Genomic DNA, 22,300 nt, shown 5'->3' on the forward strand with positions numbered 1-22,300 from the left:
CAAGTCAAGGAAATCCTGCAAAAAATGGTGGAATCCTTGCCCAAATAATAGAAAAGCTGGCTTTTAACTAAGGTAGGAGTCAAAGAAATCTTGGAAAAAATTGTGGAGTCCTTGCCCAAATACTAGAAAGCTGCTTTTAACCAAGATAGGAATGTCTACAAATCAAGGAAATCCTGGAAAAAATTGTGGGGTTCTTGCCCAAATAATAGAAAGTTGGTTTTTAACCAAGGAGGAGTCAAGGAAATCTTGGGAAAAAATTGTAGAATCCTTGCCCAAATAATAGAAAGCTGTTTTTTAACTAAGGTAGGAGTTAAGGAAATCCTGGAAAAAATTGTGCAGTCTTTGCCAAATAATAGTCAGCTTTTAACCAAAGTAGGAAGGTTGGTCTGTAAGTTAAGGAAATCTTGGAAAAAATTGTGGATTCCTTGCCTAAGTAATAGAAATCTGACTTTTAACCAAAATAAGATTTTTAAGTCAAGGAAATCCTGGAAAAAAACCATGGGGGAATGCTGAGGCATCTAGGTTATACAGTGGATAGAGTGCTGGATCTAGAGTCAAGAAGAATTGAGTTCAAATCCAATTTCGAATATATACTAGCCTTGTGACTCTGGGCAAGTCACATCTATTTGCCTCAGTTTCCTCACCTGTAAAATAGAGATAATAATGCCTACCTCCTAGGGTGGTTGTGAGGATCAAATGAGATAATATTTTATTAAATTAAATTATTAATAAATTATTAAATTAAACAATTAACAGGCTAATTGTTTCGATAATAATTAGTATTGGGATTAGAGGGGTTGGGGTGCCTTGGGGTAAGAAGTGAGCCAATGATATTTTAGGTTTATTTTGAAAGCCTATAATTACTGTACCACTTATCACAATGCTTGGCATAGAGTAGGCTTGTTCCCTTCCCTCCTTCTCCCTTCTTGAAGTTGTCCTCTTACAGGCTCACTTGCCATTCTTTGGTCTCCCAAGAGGACTTTTCTATGTATCCCCAGCACTGAACAGTGTTTTGCACATAGTAAGTACTTCATAATTTGTTCACTCATTCATTCATTCAAGAGGCTCAATGGGAAGGGCCAGGCACATGGCAGAAGTCATAGACCATAACTATCTTGGGAGAGGTAACAGGGGATAAGTTCGTCAACATCCTTCCTACCTTCCTTGTTTGGGAAATACCTCCCTGCAAGAGGAAGCAAGAAGTACCTCTAGTTTGGAATTCTGTTGGTAGATTTTCTTTTCTTCTCCCATGAGGGTTTCTCTAACATTTTTCTTCTGGGACCAATAGTTTTAAATCTCCATGATTAACACAGACTGATTAAGGAGAACCTCAAGTTCAATAAATAAATATTTCTTGAATACCTTCTGTTTGTCAGGCAATCAGTAAACATTTATCAAATGACTCTTTTATGTTCTGGGCACTGAAAAGTTCTTGAGATAGAAAAAAATGGGAGAATGTCCTTGCTATCAAGGAGCTTTTGCACCTTGATGAGGAAGAGATAACTTGCAGACAAACAAGCTATAGATAGGATCAATTGGAGGTCATCTCAGAAGACAGGCACTGGATTAAGGGGGACCAGAAAAGACTTAATTGGAAAAAATGTGTGACTTTAGCTGAAATTTGAAGCCAAGAAAATGTCTCAGGCATAGGGGACCACCAGTGAAAGCACTCAGTCATGAAAGAGAATCAAAGGGGATGATGTGAAATAAGGCTGGACAAACAGAGGTTTTATTGGATGGAGGAGTCTTTCAAGAATTTTGAGTAGAGGAGTGATATGATCATAGTGATGTATTTAGAAAATGACTCAACGGTGGGACCACAGAAACAAATATTTGTAGACAAAGGTCAGAGGCAGAAAAGCAGGAGATGCCAGAGATGGAAAGGAGTTCCTGTTTTTTCTCTGCATTGAGGACCAAATGTAAGTGTGGAGGAAAGAGTAAGCAAACAACTATGCACAAATAAGATAGGCAGGATAAATCAATAGGAAAGGTACCAAAACACTAAAGGGGAAATCAGGAAAGGCTTCTTGTAGAAGATGGAATTTTAGCTGGGATGTGAAGGATGTCAGTGAAGACGGGAGGTAGGCTTGAAAAGGAAGATCATTCCAGGTATGGATGGGGAACAGCCTGTGAAAAATACCCAGAGGTGAGAGATGGAGTGTATTGTTCAAGGTACAGTGATGGGATCATTGTCACTGGATTGCAAGTCATTTAAGCCTTTACCACTCCTTTGCCTTAAAATCAAATCTTGTTATCAATTTTAAGACAAAAGGTAAGTGTTGTTTTTTTTATGAAAGGAAGGAAGGAAAAGAAAGAAGAAAGGAAAGAGAGAAAGTAAGAGAGAAGGAAAGAAAGTAAAAAGAGAAGGAAGGAAAGAAAGTAAGAGAGAAGGAAGGAAAGAAAGTAAGAGAGAGAAGAAAAGAAAGAATGAATGAATAAATAAAAGAATGGAAGAAAACGAACCTAGGAGGTAAACATTTATTATTCCCTATTTTAAAGAGGAAACTGAGGCAGAATGAAGTTAAGTGACTTGCCTAGACTCTTCTCTTATTCTCTAGTTCTTAATGATCACTAGATGTTGATCAGTCAAGAAGTATTTATTAAGAACCTACTGTATTCCAGGAAAATTTTCAAAGGAAAATAAAAAATAGTGTTTTCAAGAAACTCACAGTATAACAAGCATCTGCATGTAAACAGCTTGTATGAACAAGCTATAGACAGAAAAATTGGAAATAATGAAGAGAGAGAGAACGCTATGATTAAAGGGGACTGAAATAGATTTCCTACAGAAAGTGAGATTTTAGCTAGGATATAAAGGATTGTCAATTCCTGCTAAAATGCTAACTAATAATTTTTGAATTTTTTTTATAATTTTTGTTTTTACATCATTTTTGTTTCTGAATATCACCTCCTTTTGTCAACCCTTGTTACAAAGATTTTTTTTTAAAGCCAAACAAAAATAACTGATAACATCAACCTTATCTGACTTCATCGTCAACATTCTATACCCACTATAAATGAAAGGAGGAAGGTGTATTTTTTCATCTATTATATAGAACTAATATTAAATAGTTTCATTTCATTGGAATTTATATTTACATAATCATAGTCACTTTTTATATTGTTTTTCTGGTCCTACTCATTTCGCTCTTGTGTTTCTTGACTTCCTCATAATCCTTATTTATTAACTTCTTAAAGCAAAATAATATTACCTTTATCTACTACAGTTTATTCAGCCAGTCTCCAGTCAGTAACCACCTACTTTATTTCTAGTTTTTCTCTACCACACAAAAAAAATGCTGCTATGAATATAAGAAAAATTCAGTCATACAGCTAGTAAGTGATCTGGAATCTCAGGATTTTGGTCCTTTGATCATAATACAAACAGCCAGAAAGAAAGAGTTCAAATAACAAGGAACCATAGTAAGGATCACCCAGCATTACATTTGAGAGGAACTTTAGAATGTATTTGTAAAAGACAAAAGAAAGGTACTTGCCAGAAAGAGTAAATCACCTTGCAAAATAAAGTATAATTTACAGGAGAACAAAATAAAGCTTTGTAAGAATTGGGGTCTTTTAAGTATCCTGAGAATATTTAAAGAATATTTAAAATGTCAACACAGGAGTAAAGAGAAAACTAGAAAGGAAAATGCAATTGAGTAATTGGAAGGGATTGAATAATAATGAAATGCAAATATTCTAATAGAACTAGAAGAGGTGGGAGTTCTTTCAGAGTACCACTGTGTTCAAGGGTCCCAGAGATAAAGAATGAGGAATGTAGGATCTGGGCATAAAAGAGAAATTCTAAATGTTGGAGAGGATACAGGAAAATTGAGACATTAATATACTACTGATTGAATTGTGATCTGATCCAACCATTCTGGAGAACAATTTGGAACTGTGCTCAGAGGACTAAAACTACATACTTTTGATCCATCAATATTATTGCTAGTTCCATATCTCAAAAGGATTTTTTTTAAAGGGAAAAGTCTTATACAAAAATATTTATTGCAACTCTTTTTGTGGAAGCAAGAATTAAATTGGGGGATTATTCATCAATTGGGGAATGGCTGCACAAGTTGTGCTATGATGATGGAATACTTTTGTGATATAAGAAATGACAAACAAGATGGTTTTGGAAGAATCTGGAAAGATGTAGATGAACTGATACAAAATGAAGCAAGCAGAACCAGAAGAAAACATTGTACGCCGTGAATGTAAAAGTTGTTGTTTTTTTTTTTCTAAAACCCTTACCTCCCGTCTTGGAGTCAATATTGTGTATTGGCTGCAAGGCAGAATAGTGGTAAGGGTAGGCAATGGGGGTCAAGTGACTTGCCCAGGGTCACACAGCTGGGAAGTGTCTGAGGTCAGATTTGAACCTAGGACCTTCCCATCTCTAGGTCTGGCTCTCACTGCCCCCAAAAGCAACATTTTTTGATGAATGGCTGTGAATGACCTGGCTATTCTCAGTAATGCAGTGATCTAAAGCACTTTTATTTTCTTTCTTTTTTTTTGAGAAATGACTAATAATGGAAACATGTTTTACATGGTTGCACATGTAAAGTAGATATCAGAATGCTTACTATCTCAGGGAGGGAGAAGAAATAAGAGGGAAGGTGGAAAGAAAAAAAGGAATTTGGAACTAAAACTTTAAGAAATGAATGTTTTAAAATTGTTTTTATATGTAATTGGAGAAAAATTATTAAAGTTAAAAAACAAAGAATGTCGCTCTACACATTTTAGGTACCTAATAGGTTTTTTTTTGTTTTGGATTGAGTCAAAATATAGTCCCTGCACTTACAGAATAACATCTAATAAGGAGATATAACACATTAATTGATAATGGTAATACAAAATAATACATTATTGTGATTACTACCAAGATAAGGTACTGACTGAGCGCTTTCCAAGGTCATTTGGAAGGGCATTACTGACCAGGCAGTGATAATGTGCTGGCCCTGGAGTCAGGAAGACTTGATCTTAGACACTTAATTTTGTTTGCCTTCGTTTCTTCATCTGTAAAATGAGCTGGAGACAGAAATCCAACATCTTTACCAAGAAAACCCCAAATGGAGGGAGGAAGAGTTGGACACAACTGAACAACAACAATAAAAACCAAGAAAGCGGGAAAGCGTGGGAAATGTATAAGAAATTGAGTCTATGAAATATACGAGGGATAGAGTCATCCAGATTAGTTATTATATCAAAGGAAATAGTATGAGATAAAGCCAGAAAGTTAAGGTATCCCCAGGTGGTAGAGAGCTTCGAACGTCAGGCTGAGTCTGAATTTTATTTGATAGCTAACAAAGAGCCCTTAAAGGGTTTTGAGCAAGGAACAACATCAAAAAATCCTATTTGTAGGTTTTCAGGCTATAAGAGACTTTGGAGATGCTCTAGTCTGATCTCCTCGATTTTCAGAAGAGGGAAAACTAGCCTGATCTCAGTCCCAGAGACTGTAAGTTCATTGAGATCTTAAAACTATTCAGGATTCCTCTAATGATGCGTCTGTGTGTCCATTCGTGGGGAGTCTGAGGACAGTCAGCATAGGTAAGACTCGCCATCCTCCTGAGTCATAACTTGGTCATCTCTTGCCCATCTCTTGTCCAATCCGGGCTGAGGAACAGAAGCTGTCCAGCACATTCCTGAGAGGCCACACCGAGGGCCCGGCATCCCTATTCCATGTGCCTTTTAGGACTTTGACCACATATTTGCAATGAAATGAAACCATTCAGAGTTTGTTATTTATTCATAATCATTGCAGACTCTCCTGAAAGAGAGACACCCAGAGCACCCAGGAGCCCTCGAGGCTGATCTGATTGATTCTGCCTTCTGAGGGATGAGTTTGCACCCTAATAATTTTATTCAACAACAGAAAGAAGCTTTTTTTTTTTAAAAATCCACCTTTGTGATATGTGTCGATCTTTGACCATAAAAAATCATAGCAGGAGAGCAGTTTGTTCCAGGAATCTTTTCTATCTGAAGATCATGGAGAAGGAATGATAAAATAAGAAGGTACAAAGAACAACATGATAAAGCAGAAAGAGTACTCAGTTTTGAGTCAGAGGACCCAGGTTTGAATCCTGGCTTTGATGCTTATTCTCTGTGGTGTCTGTTTCCTGATCAGTCTAATAAAGGAGTTGGACTAAATGGCTGCCAAATTCTCTTCTAGCTCCAAGTCTAGGACTCTATGACAGTTCTTTCCTGCTTCCCCCTCAGTGGATGTAGGAGACACGACATGTATTGGCCATGTGAGCCTGGACAACTCTGGCCAGCATCTTTTAAGCCTCTAAATTTCAGGAAAGGTTTGCCTGCATTGTAGAGGGAGTTTCCTCAAATGGGAAGTCCATCTATCCATGAAATCACAGGTCTAGTCCGTATCAGTCAGCTCTTTCTCTAGGACAATCTGCATTTTTATCCTTCATTTTCAATATGAGAAAAAGGGACTTTGTGCCTTGTGGAAGGAATTTTAGGTGTCAGCAAGCTGGTGGGTCTGCTGCTGGCCTTGCAGGGGACAAGGAGCATTCTGTGAGCTCCTGAAATCACACCTACTCAGCCTCCTTGTAAGGTAAACCTTACTCCCCCCAGGGAGAGATCTTTGCCCAAGTCTTATCAGTTCCTTATCTTTTCCAGTTATTTTCTCCATCTTCTTTCCTTTTTAATCTACTCAGGTCTTCCTAATTCTGAAGCAATTGTTCCATCCAAGGATTCTCCAATTTCCTTTCTCTTTTTCCCAAATAATCTCTGTGAGGGTATTATCTCCACCCAAGAATCATATTGGGTAGCCATATTTTATTATAGGAATTTTGTTAATTTGGTCCTGTATTCACTTAATTTTTTTCTTCCTTTCTCCCTCCCTCTCATACTTCATTTTCCCTCTTTCCCTTCCTTCCTTTTTCCTTCCTGCATCCTTCCCTCCCTGCCTCCTTCCCTTCCTCCCTTTCTTCTTTCTTCCTTCCCATACTTCCTTTTTCCCTTCCTTCCTTTCTTCCCTTTCTCCCTGCCTCCTACCTTCATTCCTCCCACTCTTGCTTTCTCCTTCCCATTCTTCATTTCCCCTTCCTCCGTCCTTCCCTCCTTTCCTCCTTCCCTTCCTTCCTTATTTCTTCCTCCCCTACTTCCTTCTTTCCTCCTCCCCCCTCACTCCCTCCTTCCCTTCCTCTCTCCCATTCTTTCTTCCTTCCTTCCTCCTTACCTCTCTCCCTCCTTTCCTTCCTTTCTGTTTTCCATCCCTCTCTTTTCTCTCCATTGTGTCATCTATTTTTCATTCCTTTTTTCTCTCTTCCTTTTCTCTCTTTTCCTTTCATCCCTCTTTCTTGCCTTTCCTCCTCCCTTTCCTTACCTCCACCTCAATTTCCATGATCAGACAGTGGGATATGATCCCATCATCCCTCCAGAGGTCTCAGCATCCTTTGGTGTTCAGCAGCTGCCCCTGGAGCAGATTTGGCCCATCTGTGACTTCATCACCGTGCATACACCTCTTCTGCCTTCCACCACAGGTAGGTGCTAAGTCTTCTTGTCTTGGCCTGGGTACAGGTTCCGGAAGCCCAGATAACCAATACACATCTTTAAACATTCTAATGTCTAAAAATCTGGGAGTGGTCACCATATAAATCAGACATTTATTAGGTTTCTATGTGTCAGGCACTGTGTTAGGCATTAAGATTATACATACAAAAAAATGACACAATCTTTACTCAAAATAAGCTTACATTTTAGTGGGGAAGAGGGATAACAAGTACAAGTAACCAAAATGAATAAATCCAAATATGTTAGTTGTCAAAATTAATAACTAGATATTTAAAGGCTCCAGAAGGGATTCATCCTAAAAGAAGAGTCTAGAAGGAAAAAAGAATCCCACTCCAGGTAGAAGGCATAGCTGGGGCAAAAGCACAGACACGAGAGACAAGTTGTCATGTGGGAGGTGGAGTGATGTCCGGCGAGGCCAGAAAGATAGGTTGGGACTGGGCTGTTTAAATCTTTAAAATTTTAACAGTTTCTATTTTTGTCCCCGAGGTAGTTGGGGTCTGAGAATTTGTGGAATTGGAAAGTCACATTATCAAGTCTCCCCCTGAAATATCATATTGGCAGCTGGGTATTGAATGGTCTGGAGTAGAAGGAAATTTGAGGCAAGAAGACTGGTTAATAGGCTTTGCAATAACTTGAGTGAAAAGTAATAAGGACCCCAATAAAGGTGTTAACTGTTCCGGTAGAAAAGATGGATTAGAAGCAGATGTTTTGAAGGTAGAAACAGCCAGCCAACCACAGCCACTGAATTTCGGTGTGTTAGGACCAGTCAGAATGCTCAGAGGGTCTAGTAGCACTAAAGGGAGAGACCCCCGAGTGTCTGCGGAATGGAACTCAAGTGTCAGGGCAAAGAAACACATCTTCATGGCGAAGGGATCTGGGAACTCCAGGGAAGAAGGGAGGGATGGAGAAGGCGAGCTGAATCATGGGAAACTCCTTGTTCCTCTTCCTCAGGTTTGCTGAATGACAACACCTTCGGCCAGTGCAAGAAGGGAGTCCGGGTGGTGAACTGCGCCCGGGGAGGGATCGTGGATGAGGGAGCCCTGCTCCGTGCCCTGCAGTCCGGCCAGTGCGGGGGGGCCGCCCTGGATGTGTTCACAGAAGTGAGTCCTGGGCTGGGTGCGAATGAGGAGGGAGACGAGTCAGAGGCCCAGTGGGACCTTTTCATTCCACGAGAGCATTCCCTGATGTGACTGTATTCCAGGGAGAAAAGCGAGTAGGATGGAGGAGGGTGGCATGTGGGAAACTGGGTTTCTGCATCCTAAATTTCTAGTATTAATCCCCAATAAGTAAAAATGAGTTCTCCTCGCCTGCATTCTTGCTCCCCCAGCTCCAGGCTGCGAAGGACTTTGGGGATTTTTTTTTTTCTTTCTAATTTTCTATTGTCGAAAGACCTCTGCTGTATGCATTCCACTCCACGGATGTTTTCTAGGGTCATGGGCAGTACATCGGATTCCGGGGGGGTGCACACTCTGCTGTTAAATGGAGTAAAAAAAACTCTACTTTTTTACCCACTGTGGGAAGAGGAGAGGGCTCTGGGGAGCCTGTTGGTCCTTTATTCTTCATCTCTCCGAGTTTTAATGGAAATGGCTTTTCTGCATAGGAGCCCCCCAGAGACCTGGCCCTGGTGAACCACGAGAATGTCATCAGCTCCCCCCACTTGGGTGCCAGCACCAAGGAAGCCCAGAGCCGCTGTGGGGAAGAAATTGCGGTTCAGTTTGTGAACATGGTGAAGGGCAAGTCTCTGACTGGGGTGGTAAGTCTAACCTGGTCCTGAGGAAGCACAGAGGAGGGGGGAGGGCAGTGAAAAAGGGGGGGAACAAAAGAATCTGGGCTTAGAAGCAGCAGGGGGAGGAGAAACAGGGGCAGAACTGGGACCACTGCCCAGCCTGGGGATTTGAATAAATGAAAGACTCTCTTCCCTCCCCACACTGTGGGAGAGCTGCCCGGCCACTAAGAGGAGAGAGCAGAGAGCGTCTGGCTCCTTCCTTGGGTCCGGGCCATGGACTCGTAGGCTTGATGTGGGTGAGAGAGGGAGGAAGGGAGGCAGTGAAAGGCTCATTGTACCCCCAGGCACAGAGGGGGTGCCATTTCCCAGGGCCTCTGGGAAAGGCTCCACCCCTGGTGCTCTGCCAGCTTTGGGGTCAGAAGCCTGTTGCTTGGGTAGATTTTGTATGGTTGGAAGCTCATGGATGCGGGCCAGGAAAATTAACTCCTGTAGGATGGGGAATAGAAGGAGAGTTAGAGAACACCCCAATCAGCCTCCATCTTGTTCACCAACATGGTCAACATTGGCACCCTCCCAAAGTTCCCATCCAAAATAAGTTCCAGGAAAATGTTGCTTCAGAAACCCATCGGTCTTCTCTCTTTGGTGCTATTAAAATTTTTTGTTCTCTTCCCCTTCTTTCTAACTCCCCTTCTCCTGACTGTCTCCACTGTTCCTCAGACAACCAGGATCCATCTTTGGCTATGGAAGAGTGGAGGAATCAGTCAGTCCCAGAGTTTTACTCTTTCCTCCATTGTAGTTTTTCCATTTTCTTCTCATCCTTTAAAGTCTTACCATCTCTATTCCCTGCCTAGGTTCTTATCCATGATAATTAGCCTAACTAGGCTGCCTGCCTCCTGCTTCAATATGCCCTGCACTCCGCTGCCAGGTTAAATGCTTATTTTTGCCATTCTTCTCCCCTGCTCAAAAACCTTCTTAGGATCAAGTCCAAACTCCTCAGCCTGCCATTTAAAGCCTTTCTTAGTCCTTCCTAACCTGCCTTTCCAGCTTTGTCCCCAGTGCCAGCTTTTGCTTGAGCCATCATAGTACTCCTCAGTTTCTTCAGAACTCAATCTTTTATTCTCTATAATAATATAGAAAAATATAGAAATAATAAAGAAAAATTTATTTATTCTTTTCCCTATCTGAACTCCACCTCAACCCCTCTCCCAGACTGACCTCCCCTTTTCCTCTTTGCCTGCTAAGAATTTACTCATCCCTTATCACCCGGATCAAGGACTACCTACCTCATAAAGCTTTTCATAATGACTCCAGCATTCCATGATTTTGTGCTTCTAGAATACCTGCTGTCTTTAGTAAAATCCCTGAATCTAATAAGAGTTAGAGTCTGTGAAGAACTTTTAAGTTAGTCAATCAAAAACTTAGGTACCCCTACTTAGTACCTTACCAGTGACTAAGTATGAGAGTTCACAAGTTTTTGATTGGTAGACAAAGAGAGTTTGATTCCCTCTTCACAAGTTCTGGTCCAACTCAGTTTCCCCTTCTTTTGGAGATTTTCAAATAAAGGCCAGATGAACATTGTCTGGTATGTGAAGAACTTTTAAGTTAATCAGTCAAAAACTTAGGTACCCCTACTTAGTACCTTACCAGTGACTAAGTATGAGAGTTCACAAGTTTTTGATTGATTAACTTAAAAGTTGCCAATTGGTAGACAAAGAGAGTTTGATTCCCTCTTCACAAGTTCTGGTCCAACTCAGGTTGCCCTTCTTTGGAAATTTTCAAGTAAAGGCCAGATGAACATTGTCTGGTATGTTCTAAGGAGATGGCCCCTTTTGTGGGTAGTGAGACTCCATGGCAATGGAGGTCCCTTCCAACTCTCAGATTATCTCATTCTAACCCTCAACCTCTAATTCTCCCAAAACTCTTGGGAAGGAATGAGCGAAGGGTTCACTCTAAACCTCTGCTGGTGCATTGTTGTCTCTGGACAGAGCAAGGGAGGCTCCGTGCTTTCGGCACTGTGTGAGTCTGTCTCCAGAAGGCCCTGACTTCTGAGCTAGCCTGGGATGCCCGGCCTCAGCCCAAGCCCCTCACTCTTCCCTCTTCTCTTCGCAGGTGAATGCCCAGGCCCTCGCCAGCGCCTTCTCCCCCAGCACCAAGCCCTGGATCGGTCTGGCAGAGGCTCTGGGCACGTTGATTCGAGCCTGGGCGGGCTCACCCAAAGGGACCGTCCAAGTCACGACACAAGGTGAGCCCACACTTTAATTTGTCTTCGTCGAAGAACCGAGCTCCAGTAGAGAGGGTGGGAAGGACGGTCTTGCTAGGAGAAAAACTCCCGTGAAAATTCTAGCTTCCAAAGCAGACGTGCTAAGGGACAACCCTTGTACCAGATAAAAGAGGTCAGGGCCTCTCTGGGGGGTGCACGGGTCACAGCACAGCAGGAGTGTTTTGGGAGGGAGATCGAAAGGATCTGAAATAAATCTAGAAAGCAAGTGATCGGGATAAACCGAGAGTTGGGAGCCATATTTAGGAATTGTTTTTAAAGCTTGGGATAGTCTTATTATTACTGATATTGTTCTTTATAATAATTAATCTAGATAAAAAGAGATTTTAGGGGGCAGCTGGGTGGTTCAGTGGATTGAGAGTCAGGCCTAGAGACAGGAGGTCCTAGGTTCAAATCTGGCCTCAGACACTTCCCAGCTGTGTGACCCTGGGCAAGTCACTTGACCCCCATTGCCCACCCTTACCACTTTTCTGCCTTGGAGCCAATACACAGTATTGACTCCAAGACAGAAGGTGAGGGTTTAAAAAGAGAGAGAAAGAGAGAGAGAGAGAGAGGAATTTTGGTGACAAATACCTCAGCTGGCTTCTAAAATCTCAAAGAATGGAAATCCGACTTGTTCTAGGAAGCTCCAGAGTTTTGGACCAGTAATAAAAGTCACAGTGAGGCTGTTTTTTTTTTTTTTTTTGTTTTTTTGTTTTTAATTTTTAAACCCTTATCTTCTGTGTATTGGCTCCTAGGCAGAAGAGTGGTAAGGGTGGGCAATGGGGGTCAAGTGACTTGCCAAGGTCACACAGCTGGGAAGTATCTGAGGCTGGATCTGAACCCAGGACCTCCCGTCTCTAGGCCTGGCTCTCAATCCACTGAGGCTGATTTTGGCTAAATAGAAAGAAGGCTTTCTTATGGTTCAAGTTGTCCAGATGTAGAATGGGCTGCCTTATGAGGTGGTGAGCTTCTCACCATTAGTGATATATTAGCCTCGACTGAATGATACTAATGTAGGCAGTGAGAGGGAGGTTAGGAAGGAATCTGTAGGTTTTTTAGACCAGCTGAAGATAGAAGTGTAAGCCTGAGTGGCCGCTGAAAATGTGGTCAAGTTATCCTTATCACCATTAATATTATAATTTAATCTATAATAATATATCACTATGTCTATATTATGTATAATATATTGTTATTTGTAATATGTATAATTATAATAATTATACTTTTATATAATTCTATAAATATATTATAGAATACATATTTACATATAAATTATGTGATATATATGTATATGCATATATAGAATATATTTTATTTACATATAATTTGTATGTAAATCTATTATATAATAATAAAATAATAAATGTAAATAATATAAATTAATGAGTAATAAATATAAGCAAATATAATTCATATGTAAATAGAATATATTTTATAGGTATAAATATACCATATATAATTTATATGTGAATATAATAAATTCTATAACATCTTTAGATATGAATATAATATATTCTGTAATATATAATTATAATAATTATATAATAAGAAAAATAATTATAATATATTATAATAGCTCTAATCATATAAACCTGTATGATTTATAGAATAGTTATCACATTTTACCTCATTTTATCCACTTCAACAACCTTGAGGGAGAAGGAGGTACAATGATTATCCCCATTTTAAAGATGAAAAAACTAAGGCACTGCCCTTCTCTCTGTCTCCAGGACCATCCCTGAAGAACTCGGGGAGCTCCCTGAGCCCCGCAGTCATTGTCGGCCTCCTGAAGGAAACGGCCTCCCAGGCAGAAGTGAACTTGGTGAATGCCAAGCTTCTGATGCAAGAGGCCGGACTCAACGTAGGTCCTCTTGGCCTCAGGCTCGGTCTCCTTCCCTCCCTGATTCCTCCTTCCTGCAGGCTGGGAAGTACTAGATGTCTCAGCAGCACGACTCGGCCTCATCTCAAGCAGCCTCCCTTTTCTGTTCCTTAAATCTGAAGTCCTCCCTGAATCACGGCTACTTTGGGTAACCCAAAGCCCCGTCTAGACTCCGATGGGGCAGTCGTCATGGCTTGAGTTGTGTGACTCCCTGTGTCTTCCCTCTTCCCTATAACCTTTCCTTTCTCTCCTACTTTTATACAGGTCATATTGGGTCTACACAAATATTAAAAGTAGTTTTGAAGGGGAAACCAATAAAGGAATAAAAAGGAGGAAACTATTTTTCGCTTTTTAAAATGTTTTTAAAATTTTTGTTTTATGAGTCTTCTTGACCAATGTGGAGACACTAGCAGAGAGATATAAGGTGGTATAAATGGACACATCACTGTCCTGAAGCCAGTCCTGCCACCTAACCTGTCTTTATGTACTATTTAATTAGAAGCAATCAAAATAAATAAATAATGTCTAAAATGTCTAAAAAACCAATAAAACAATAACTCGAGTTCTGATTTGTATAGTTTGCTCATTTTTGATTGGGAGTCAGCTGTAAATTTTTAATGTGAGCATTTATACCTCAAAAATGAGCAAACTATACAGATCAGAACTCGAGTTATTGTTTTATTGATTTTTTAGACATTTAAAAAGTGAAAGAGAAAACAAATAACGCGAACTAAACTTTAAAAAGTGTGTCCTTTGTGCATTTTTTAGAAACCCGGTGGTTAAACATTTACCATCATGCCCCTGTATATAATAATATACAAAATTTACCTTCTAGAATTTGAAAAATATTTTTTTAAAAATTGATTTCTTTTGATCCCAGAGGATAGAACCAAAAATGATGGATAGAAGTTGGAGAGAAAGAGTTTTATCTCTGAATATAAGGAAAGCTCCTCTAACCGTCAAAGCTGCCTTAGAGTAGAGGTAGTGAGCTCTCCAGTACTTTAGGCAGAAATCAAATGAGCATTTCTTGGGTCTATGGCAGTTCCTGAGAAGTAGGTAGGCAGAGTGGTGTAGTGGCGAGCTAGATCACGACCTCTATTGATCTTGCCCTGTCATAACTGGGCACGACTGTTGGGCCAGTCCCCCTAAGTTTCATAGATCGAGTCCTAGATCTCCCTGAACTGAGGGTTCCTCTAAGAAGGATCCATGTTCTTCACTGTTTATTTGGACTTGTAGGATAGATGGTGAGACAATACCCAAAGGGGCTAACTCTACTTTCTGTTGCCTTTTGCCTCCAGGTCACTACCACACACAGCCCAGTTTGCCCCCTGGATCACAGCAGTGGAGACAGCCTGCTGACTGTCTCCCTGGCAGGTGCCCCTTACAGAGCAGTGGGGTTGGTCCAGGGTACAACCCCAGTTTTGCAAGAACTCAACGGTGCCATCTTTAAACCTGAAGTGCCTCTCCGCCGAGATCTCCCCCTGCTCTTCTACAGGGCCCGGTCCTCTGACCCAGAACTGCTGCCCACCATGATTGGTAAGAGCCTCCTAGTGCCCAGCTACCCCTGCCACCAAGCCATGACCTCAAGGCACAAGGCGATGGGAAAGGGCCCTCCTTGGAGTTTGTGTGTCTGCCCACGGTGCCCCTGTATCTTCCCCATCTCTCTTCATCTTCTCTTTGTTTTTGTTCACACATTTCAGTCTCGTTTTACTCTTTAGGACCCCATTTGAGGTTTTCTTGGCAAAAATGCTGGATTGGTTTATCATTTCCTTCTTCAACTAATTTTATAGATGAGGAAACTGAGGCAAATAAGATTAAATGACTTTCCCAGGGTCACAGAACTAGTATGTGTCTGAAATTAGATTTGGACTCACATCTTCTTGACTCCAAACTACCACTCCAGCTAGCTGTCTTCTCTTTGTTTCAGTGTCTCTGCCCCAAGATAGAAACCATGATCTGAATCTTAAACCCCTGAAAAAGAGCCAGAGCGCTGCCCATAGATCTAATTTGGCGAGGAGGGAGGGAAAGGGAGTGAATGACATTGCAAGGAAGAAGAATGTGGTTCCCAAAACCAAGTATAGCCCAAATTTTAGAGTCAAGAAGGACATCAATAATCCAACCCACCCCCATTTTGTAGATGAAAAGACTGAAGGCCATAGAGATCAAGTAGGTAATAAAATTTTTTCCATGGCAGTGATAACCTGGAACCTAGGCTTCCTCATTCCCATTCACCATGTTGCCACTCTTGTGCTCTTATCTTTCATCCAGGAGTTTTGACTCAAGCTCAGTCCTCATGATTTCTTTCAGTGGCAATGGAACTCAAGAGAGAATCCCTCAGAACTGTCCCTCCCCTTAGGGGAGACCAAAGTTACCCTAGACTTCCTGGGTCTGTCCCAATCCTGATCTACGCTTTTAAGTGACTCCAGACATTCTAATGCTACTTACAAGTCTGGGAATACATCATGGGAAGGCCACACCATGATCTTCAGAATCGCAAAATTCCCTCCATATCCCTTAAGTAGCAGAATTAAAGGATTATGGTTTTAATACAGTGGATAGATGGCATTAGACTTACCATCTGAGTTCAACTTGAGTTCCAGTCTTATGCCATATAGTTGCTAGCTGTTTGACTCTAGATAAGTAATTTATCCATTGTCTGCCTCAGTTTCCTCATAGGTAAAATGGAAGAGTTGGAGTATTAGGTCTCTAAAGGTCTAAACGCACGAGTCATCCAATGTCTTCATTTTATTTCTTCATCCCCAGACACATAAGTCTTCTTTCTTCCTTTCCCTAGGGCTCTTGGCAAAGTCAGGGACACAATTGCTGTCCTACCAGACCTCAGAGGTGTTGAATGGAGAAACATGGCACGTCATGGGCCTCTCCTCTTCATTGCCAAATCTTGATGCATGGAAGCAGCATGTGACAGAGGCCTTCCAGTTTAGCTTTTAAATCTGGTCCTTCTGGAGCAAACCCAGCAAGAAGAGAGTCCTGATAGGATCAGCAGAGAATGGGCCATTTCATGAGTCCTGAGCTTTCAGTAGTGGCTTCTGTCACTGCTTCCATTCCAGAATGTCATCCTTATGTAGTTTGGAAATAACCATTTAATAAAGAGACTACCAGAAACTAAGCCAGTTGTCTACGTCTCTTTCTACCCTTGTAAAGCCACAAGAAAGTCCATCACGGGCAGTGAGGGTCCTGAGTCAATCTGGTTAAAGGATGGAGGCACATAACTGGAGACTGGAATAGGCTTTATTGTATATATTTAACTCCGATCTCTAGGAAGTATTGCTGCCATTGCTCATGTTTTTAAAACCAGGATATTTAACCTTCTTTACGCTATGGATGGATCTCTTTGATAGTCAGGCAACACCTAACATTTTTAAAAGGATAAAATACATCAAATTACAAAGGAAACCAATTATATTGAAATATGGTTATCAAAATATCAAGAAAACAAGTTCATAAACCCTAAGTTAAGATCCCCTTTCAAAAGATATTTAAAAGTGCATAAACCTCAAGGCCTGAGTACTAGCTTGGGAGTCAAATGGCCTGAGGTTGAACTTTCATCTCTGCTACTTTCCACCAGAGACAAAATGAGTAGATTGGACAAAGAGATCTCTATCTAGTTCTAGATACCATAGCCTTCAGCTATGGTACCTTCAATTGGACTACCTTCCAGCCAGATACTTTGAAACAACACACAGATATTTTTTTCACAAAAGTTGAAAGCATATTCATAAGATCACTAATTTTGAGCTTTAAGGGACCCAGAGATCTTCTGACCCATTGGTCTAATTTTGCAGAAGTAGAAACATACTCATAATAGTAAGTGCCTTGTCCACATTAAGAAGCTAAACCAAGATTTGAACTAATGTTCTCTATCTCTCAATGCAACAAATACTCTCATCCTTCCACTGTGCAGCCTCCCTGTTTACCATAACTCCTTAAGGATGCATATTTTCATAATTCAGAGTGCTATACATTGCAGGTGCAGGAGGACCACCTATGTAAATCACAATTCTTTTTATATAGTAGTTTCACAAATGGCTACGACCAGAAGAATTCTATCTTTTAATAACCAACTATCTAGTGATAAATTTATCTTTGTAGATAGGCTATATTGGGAGCATCTCAAACATGGGAGAACCTACCAGAGATTGCAAGCATTGGCTTTAAGAACACAGACATCCCTAAAACCTGATGAGGCTTCAGCAGAGGAACTTAATGGTGCTCTTCTGAAAAATTTGAGAATCATCTACATGTGTCTTCCTAATTACCTGAAAGTGGCTTTACATAGCTGAGTTTTACTTACAGTGGTAATTAATGAGTTTTTTCTGATCTATCCTTACTATCCCGAACCATATAGCTAGCAAAATCCATTTGTGATGCATCTAGGCAGAGGAAAGAGTTATAGAACAGAGCAAAGATAACCATGAGTTGTGTGACTCAATACTGAGCCTGAGGTAGATGGTCACAGACTGCATTCATATGAAGTGATAATGTGTGATAAGTGCTTAATGAAATCTAATATACTTTACAAAATTATTAATAATTTTATTTAAACATTTAGATATTGATATTTGTTAATACATGCATATAATGCCTTCTAAGGAATACAAAGGATTTTCATATGGCATCTCATTTATACTTGTACCTTTCCTATGATGATCTGGATGAAAAGTAGGTATTTTTTTTTATAGAGAAGGAAACAGGAGCTCAAGTTCTCCAAAATTATGCCATTTATTATTAACTGCTGAGCCAGGACTGGAATATAGGTACATATACCATTTCCTAGTCCTATGTTTTAACCCTTAGATGTCAACAATTTGAGGAATATCTCTTTCTGTCTCTTGTCTCTCTCTACATATACACACACAATTTTACATCCAGGAAAAATGTGGCTTAGATGAATGATTTGACTTTGCCTGATATCATTGATCTAGAAAAAATCGAGCCCACTTTTTGATTCAAGACTCACTTCTCAGAAACCTTATACTGTATATGGTTTGGTGATTCTGAGCTCAACCACTTCCTGGACTGTAAACATGATGTTTTTGCCCTGAAACAGACAGAGATTTATGGCAAGTAGTGAAAACAATCCCTGGATCCCAAATTACTTGAGCACCATAAATTAACTTCTTGGTACACGTGGAAAAGAGGCCATGGAAGGCCTCTTCCCAGCTCCCCCAAAGGCTGACTACAAATTGTTGGCCAAATGAATTGAAAAGGCTCTATTCCTAGACTGTGTAGTAGATTAGTTGTCAGCAGGAAGAAGCCACAAATGAGCAGCCATGTGGTGTGGCTTGTGGTTTGCCACCCCTCGGTGAGCCAGGTGCACATTAGCACAGTTAAGACAGGATTTCCATTCTTGTGTCTGTTGGTTCTGGCTAGTGCTTTGTATATTCACAAAGGGTGGGAAGAATGGACAGATGTTGAAATAATTCAGTGCAATTCCACAAGCATTCAAGTGCTTACTCTTTGCAGGATTCCTTGCTAGGTGCTGGGGATACAAAGAGGTGAACAAAAGAGGTAAATAAGAGCAAGATAATTAGAGAAGAGAGAGAGCACTATAGCTGATGTGGGAGGGAGGGAGGGTCCAAGGAAGACTCAGGTTCAAATCCTGCCTCTGACAACCCTGGGAGAATTATTTCACCTGTGAACCTCAGGTTTCTCATGAGGATAGTAACATTTTTGTGTTGTGACTAAATAACTGAAAAAAAATTAACCTTAAAAAACTAATTCTAGGCAGCATGATATCTGGGAATATTTTTCTTTCATAACAAAACTTCCAGTTAGATAAACTTCCTCTCCCAAGGTGGGTCTAAACCTTCTCTGTAATGTAGAAACTTAGAGAGTTTCTTACAGCACAGAGGATAAGTGACTTGCCTAGGATCACACAAATTGGTCAAAGCTGGTGGTCAATCTTGAGCATAGATCTTTCCAGCCAACTTTCCATTCAATACTCCATGCTACCTTTCAGTCCATTTTAGAATATTACGGTTTAGGTTCTTCCATCTTCCTTTTCAATCATTGAGGACCAGCCTCTTGCCTTCACTGCTTCTGGGAGATACCTATTAAAACAAGAAAATTGTTCCTTAGGTACAATAGCTACAGACCCTCTGCTGGATGTGTTTGTTACTAGGGGGTGCCAGTTGTGATTGTTTTATAGATGGGAATGAGGCTGGAATCCCAGATGAGCAAATTGAAGCCTTTGTGGGACTTTATGCTTAGCTCCCTCTTTATCTCTCCTACCTAAGCCTCAGGTAGGAGGGAAGGAATAGAGAGAAAGGACAAGAAAGGGAGTAGAATGGGAGGGAGGGAGGGAGGGAGGGAGGGAGAGAGAGAGAGAGAGAGAGAGAGAGAGAGAGAGAGAGAGAGAGAGGAAGACCTTCATGGACTGATGCAAAGTGAAATAAGCAGAACCAGGAAAACATTTTACACCATAATAACAGTATAGTAGAATGATCAACTGATAGACTTGGCTGCTCTCAGCAATACAATGATCTAGGATAATTCTGAGGGATTTAGCACAAAGAAGGCTCTGCACCTCCAGAGAAAGAACTGAGTCAGAATGCAGATGAAAGCATGCATTTTTTCATATGTTATTTATTTGTGTTTATGTTTTGGGGTCTTAATTTTGTAAGATTGCTTCCTTACAACAATATGGAAATAAAAATAAATAAGTAAATGAATGAAAATTTTATAAAGAAAAAGAGACAGAGTCAGAGAGAGACAGAAGACAGAGACAAAGACAGACAGCGTGCTCCCAACTGCTGCCCCAAATACCAAAAAGTAGCCTGAGCCTGAGGACACAGGCTATGTATGGGTTAACATGTTCCTGAATGACTTCCTCTCAGGATTCATCTAAAACTAAGCCAGGGATAAGTAGAGGCAGCCAAGTGTCATGGTTGATGGATGGATGGATGGATCTGAATTCAAGAAGCCAGGAGTTCAGATTCAGCCTCAGATACTAACTAACTGGGCAAGTGACTTATCCTCTGTCTGTTTCAGTTTCTTCATCTGTAAAATGAGGATAAAAATGGTGTCAGCATTTATATCCCAAAACTATCGTGAGGATCAGATAAGATAATATCTGTAAAATGTTTTAAAAACTTTAAAGAGCTCTGTAAACAGTAACTATTCTATTCTATTCTTGTGGTAGGGAATTTTTGACCCTGAAAAAGGTAGTAATTTCCCTGGGAGAGAAAGAAAGACCAGGAGAGTTATTGGAAAACTGGTGACATTTAGTGAACTAATACCCAGCTAGGCTTGCTCATGGGAGAGGGTGATGAAAAAAGGAAGCAATTGGGCTGACTCTGAGCAACTGAAATAAGCTGGTATTATTAATGGGTTCTGCAAATTTGTTCTTGGAGTTCTTGCATCCCTCTCCTCCACTACCCTTTTTCTTTAAACTCAGGATTTTTCTTCTAAGTATATATCACTGTCTTGGCATTACCAGGGAGATCAGGATGCTAGAAATAAATGCCTACTGGTGGAGAAGGAAATTCTCAAATATACCCAAACTTCTACCCATGCCAATGGCATTTCCATCTTCCACCCTTGGGATTTGCCAAATTGCCCCAGGAACTATGACTTCCTGGGCTTGACCTTGACTGACAAAAGAGCCCCTCGTCTCATGAAGCATCGTAGGGAGGGAAAAGCTAGAGAATCAGAGAAGGGATAAAAGTAGAAAGTTTGCCCTGGAAGTTGGGGAGGAGCTGTAGTTATGATGCTAATAACTCCAGAACCTTGGGTTTTGTCTGGGCAGATCTTGCTTTGCTAAAACCCGTCAGAAGGACAGGGACATAGAATTGCATGTTGGCTATGGGAGTGAGGAGGGGATAAAAAGAACATGAATCGTGTAACCATGGAAAAATTTCTTAATTAAATTAAAATTTAAAAAAGTACAGAGACAGCTATGGAGCACAATGGATAGAATGCCTGGCCTGGAGTCAGGAAAACTCATCTATCTGAGTTCAAATTTGGCCTCAGATACTTACTAGTTATTGAGTGAGTCACTTAACCCTGTTTTCCTCAGTTTCTTCATCTGTAAAATGAGCTAGAGAAGGAAATGGCAAACCACTCCAGTATCTTTGCCAAGAAAACCCCAAATGGGGTCATGAAGAGTTAGACATGAGGAAAAAAACTGAACAGCAACTAAAATTTAGCAGTATTAGAAAAGAAAGCTTGTCATGGGGGCATTTCAAGGGGGAACTTTTCAAGAGAAGACCAGCAAGGCATGAGAGGTCAGAACAAGCCTGCTTTTAGGAGACTGAAGGGAGATGGACTAGGTTGGGTATTGAGTGAATGAAAAGTGCCCCCTTTCTAGAAATAAATCTCAACTGACCCTCAAGAAGGACAATAACAAGAAGTCATTGGCTGCTATGTCCCAGGCTGCCGTAAGAGATTTTCTTCCATATGACAGTCCTTCAAGATCTTGAAGACAAGAAATCATGGAAGAGCCCCAGAAGAAGAAACTAGGCTTATCACAGAAAAAGATGAAAAGGTGAAATTTTGATTCCATAGTAAATAAAACTTCCTAACAAAATATCACGATACTTACATTTCTTTGATCCTCACATGAGATAACAAAGTTTTCTCCCCAAGTCAATTACTTCTTGCCACGCCTATGCCGCTTACAAGATGGTGCCAGCTGAGTAAATTTCTCGTGATTAACTCTGTCCTCATATAAAGAATCTTGAAATGTTTGAATTGTAAAGTATGCAAAACATCAACTAGTTCAGGGATTCTTTCTTAAGATGGGGTTCACAGTCCCTCTCCAAAAAAGACCAACTATAAATTTCAGATTGTCTGTGAACTTGGATAGGAAATGGCAATATATATATACATATACACATACATACATACATATATATATATTTATGTTTGTAATGTATAGTATATATAC

The 22,300-nt window shown here is 40.5% G+C and overlaps 1 protein-coding gene across 1 annotated transcript in view; it reads left to right on the top strand.

Annotated features, from left to right (window-relative positions):
* Nucleotides 1-16,519, top strand: part of PHGDH (phosphoglycerate dehydrogenase) — a 35,207-nt gene extending 18,688 nt beyond the window's left edge. Inside the window, exons 6-12 of the mRNA XM_044672516.1 lie at nucleotides 7,364-7,496; nucleotides 8,479-8,627; nucleotides 9,128-9,280; nucleotides 11,363-11,495; nucleotides 13,244-13,374; nucleotides 14,691-14,928; nucleotides 16,187-16,519. Coding sequence (XP_044528451.1) covers nucleotides 7,364-7,496; nucleotides 8,479-8,627; nucleotides 9,128-9,280; nucleotides 11,363-11,495; nucleotides 13,244-13,374; nucleotides 14,691-14,928; nucleotides 16,187-16,341 — 1,092 coding nt within the window. The 3' untranslated portion in view covers nucleotides 16,342-16,519. The remainder of the gene's footprint in view (nucleotides 1-7,363; nucleotides 7,497-8,478; nucleotides 8,628-9,127; nucleotides 9,281-11,362; nucleotides 11,496-13,243; nucleotides 13,375-14,690; nucleotides 14,929-16,186) is intronic.
* The last annotated feature ends 5,781 nt before the right edge of the window (nucleotides 16,520-22,300 follow it).

Source organism: Gracilinanus agilis, chromosome 4, assembly GCF_016433145.1.
Source record: "Gracilinanus agilis isolate LMUSP501 chromosome 4, AgileGrace, whole genome shotgun sequence".
Lineage (NCBI taxonomy): Eukaryota > Metazoa > Chordata > Mammalia > Didelphimorphia > Didelphidae > Gracilinanus > Gracilinanus agilis.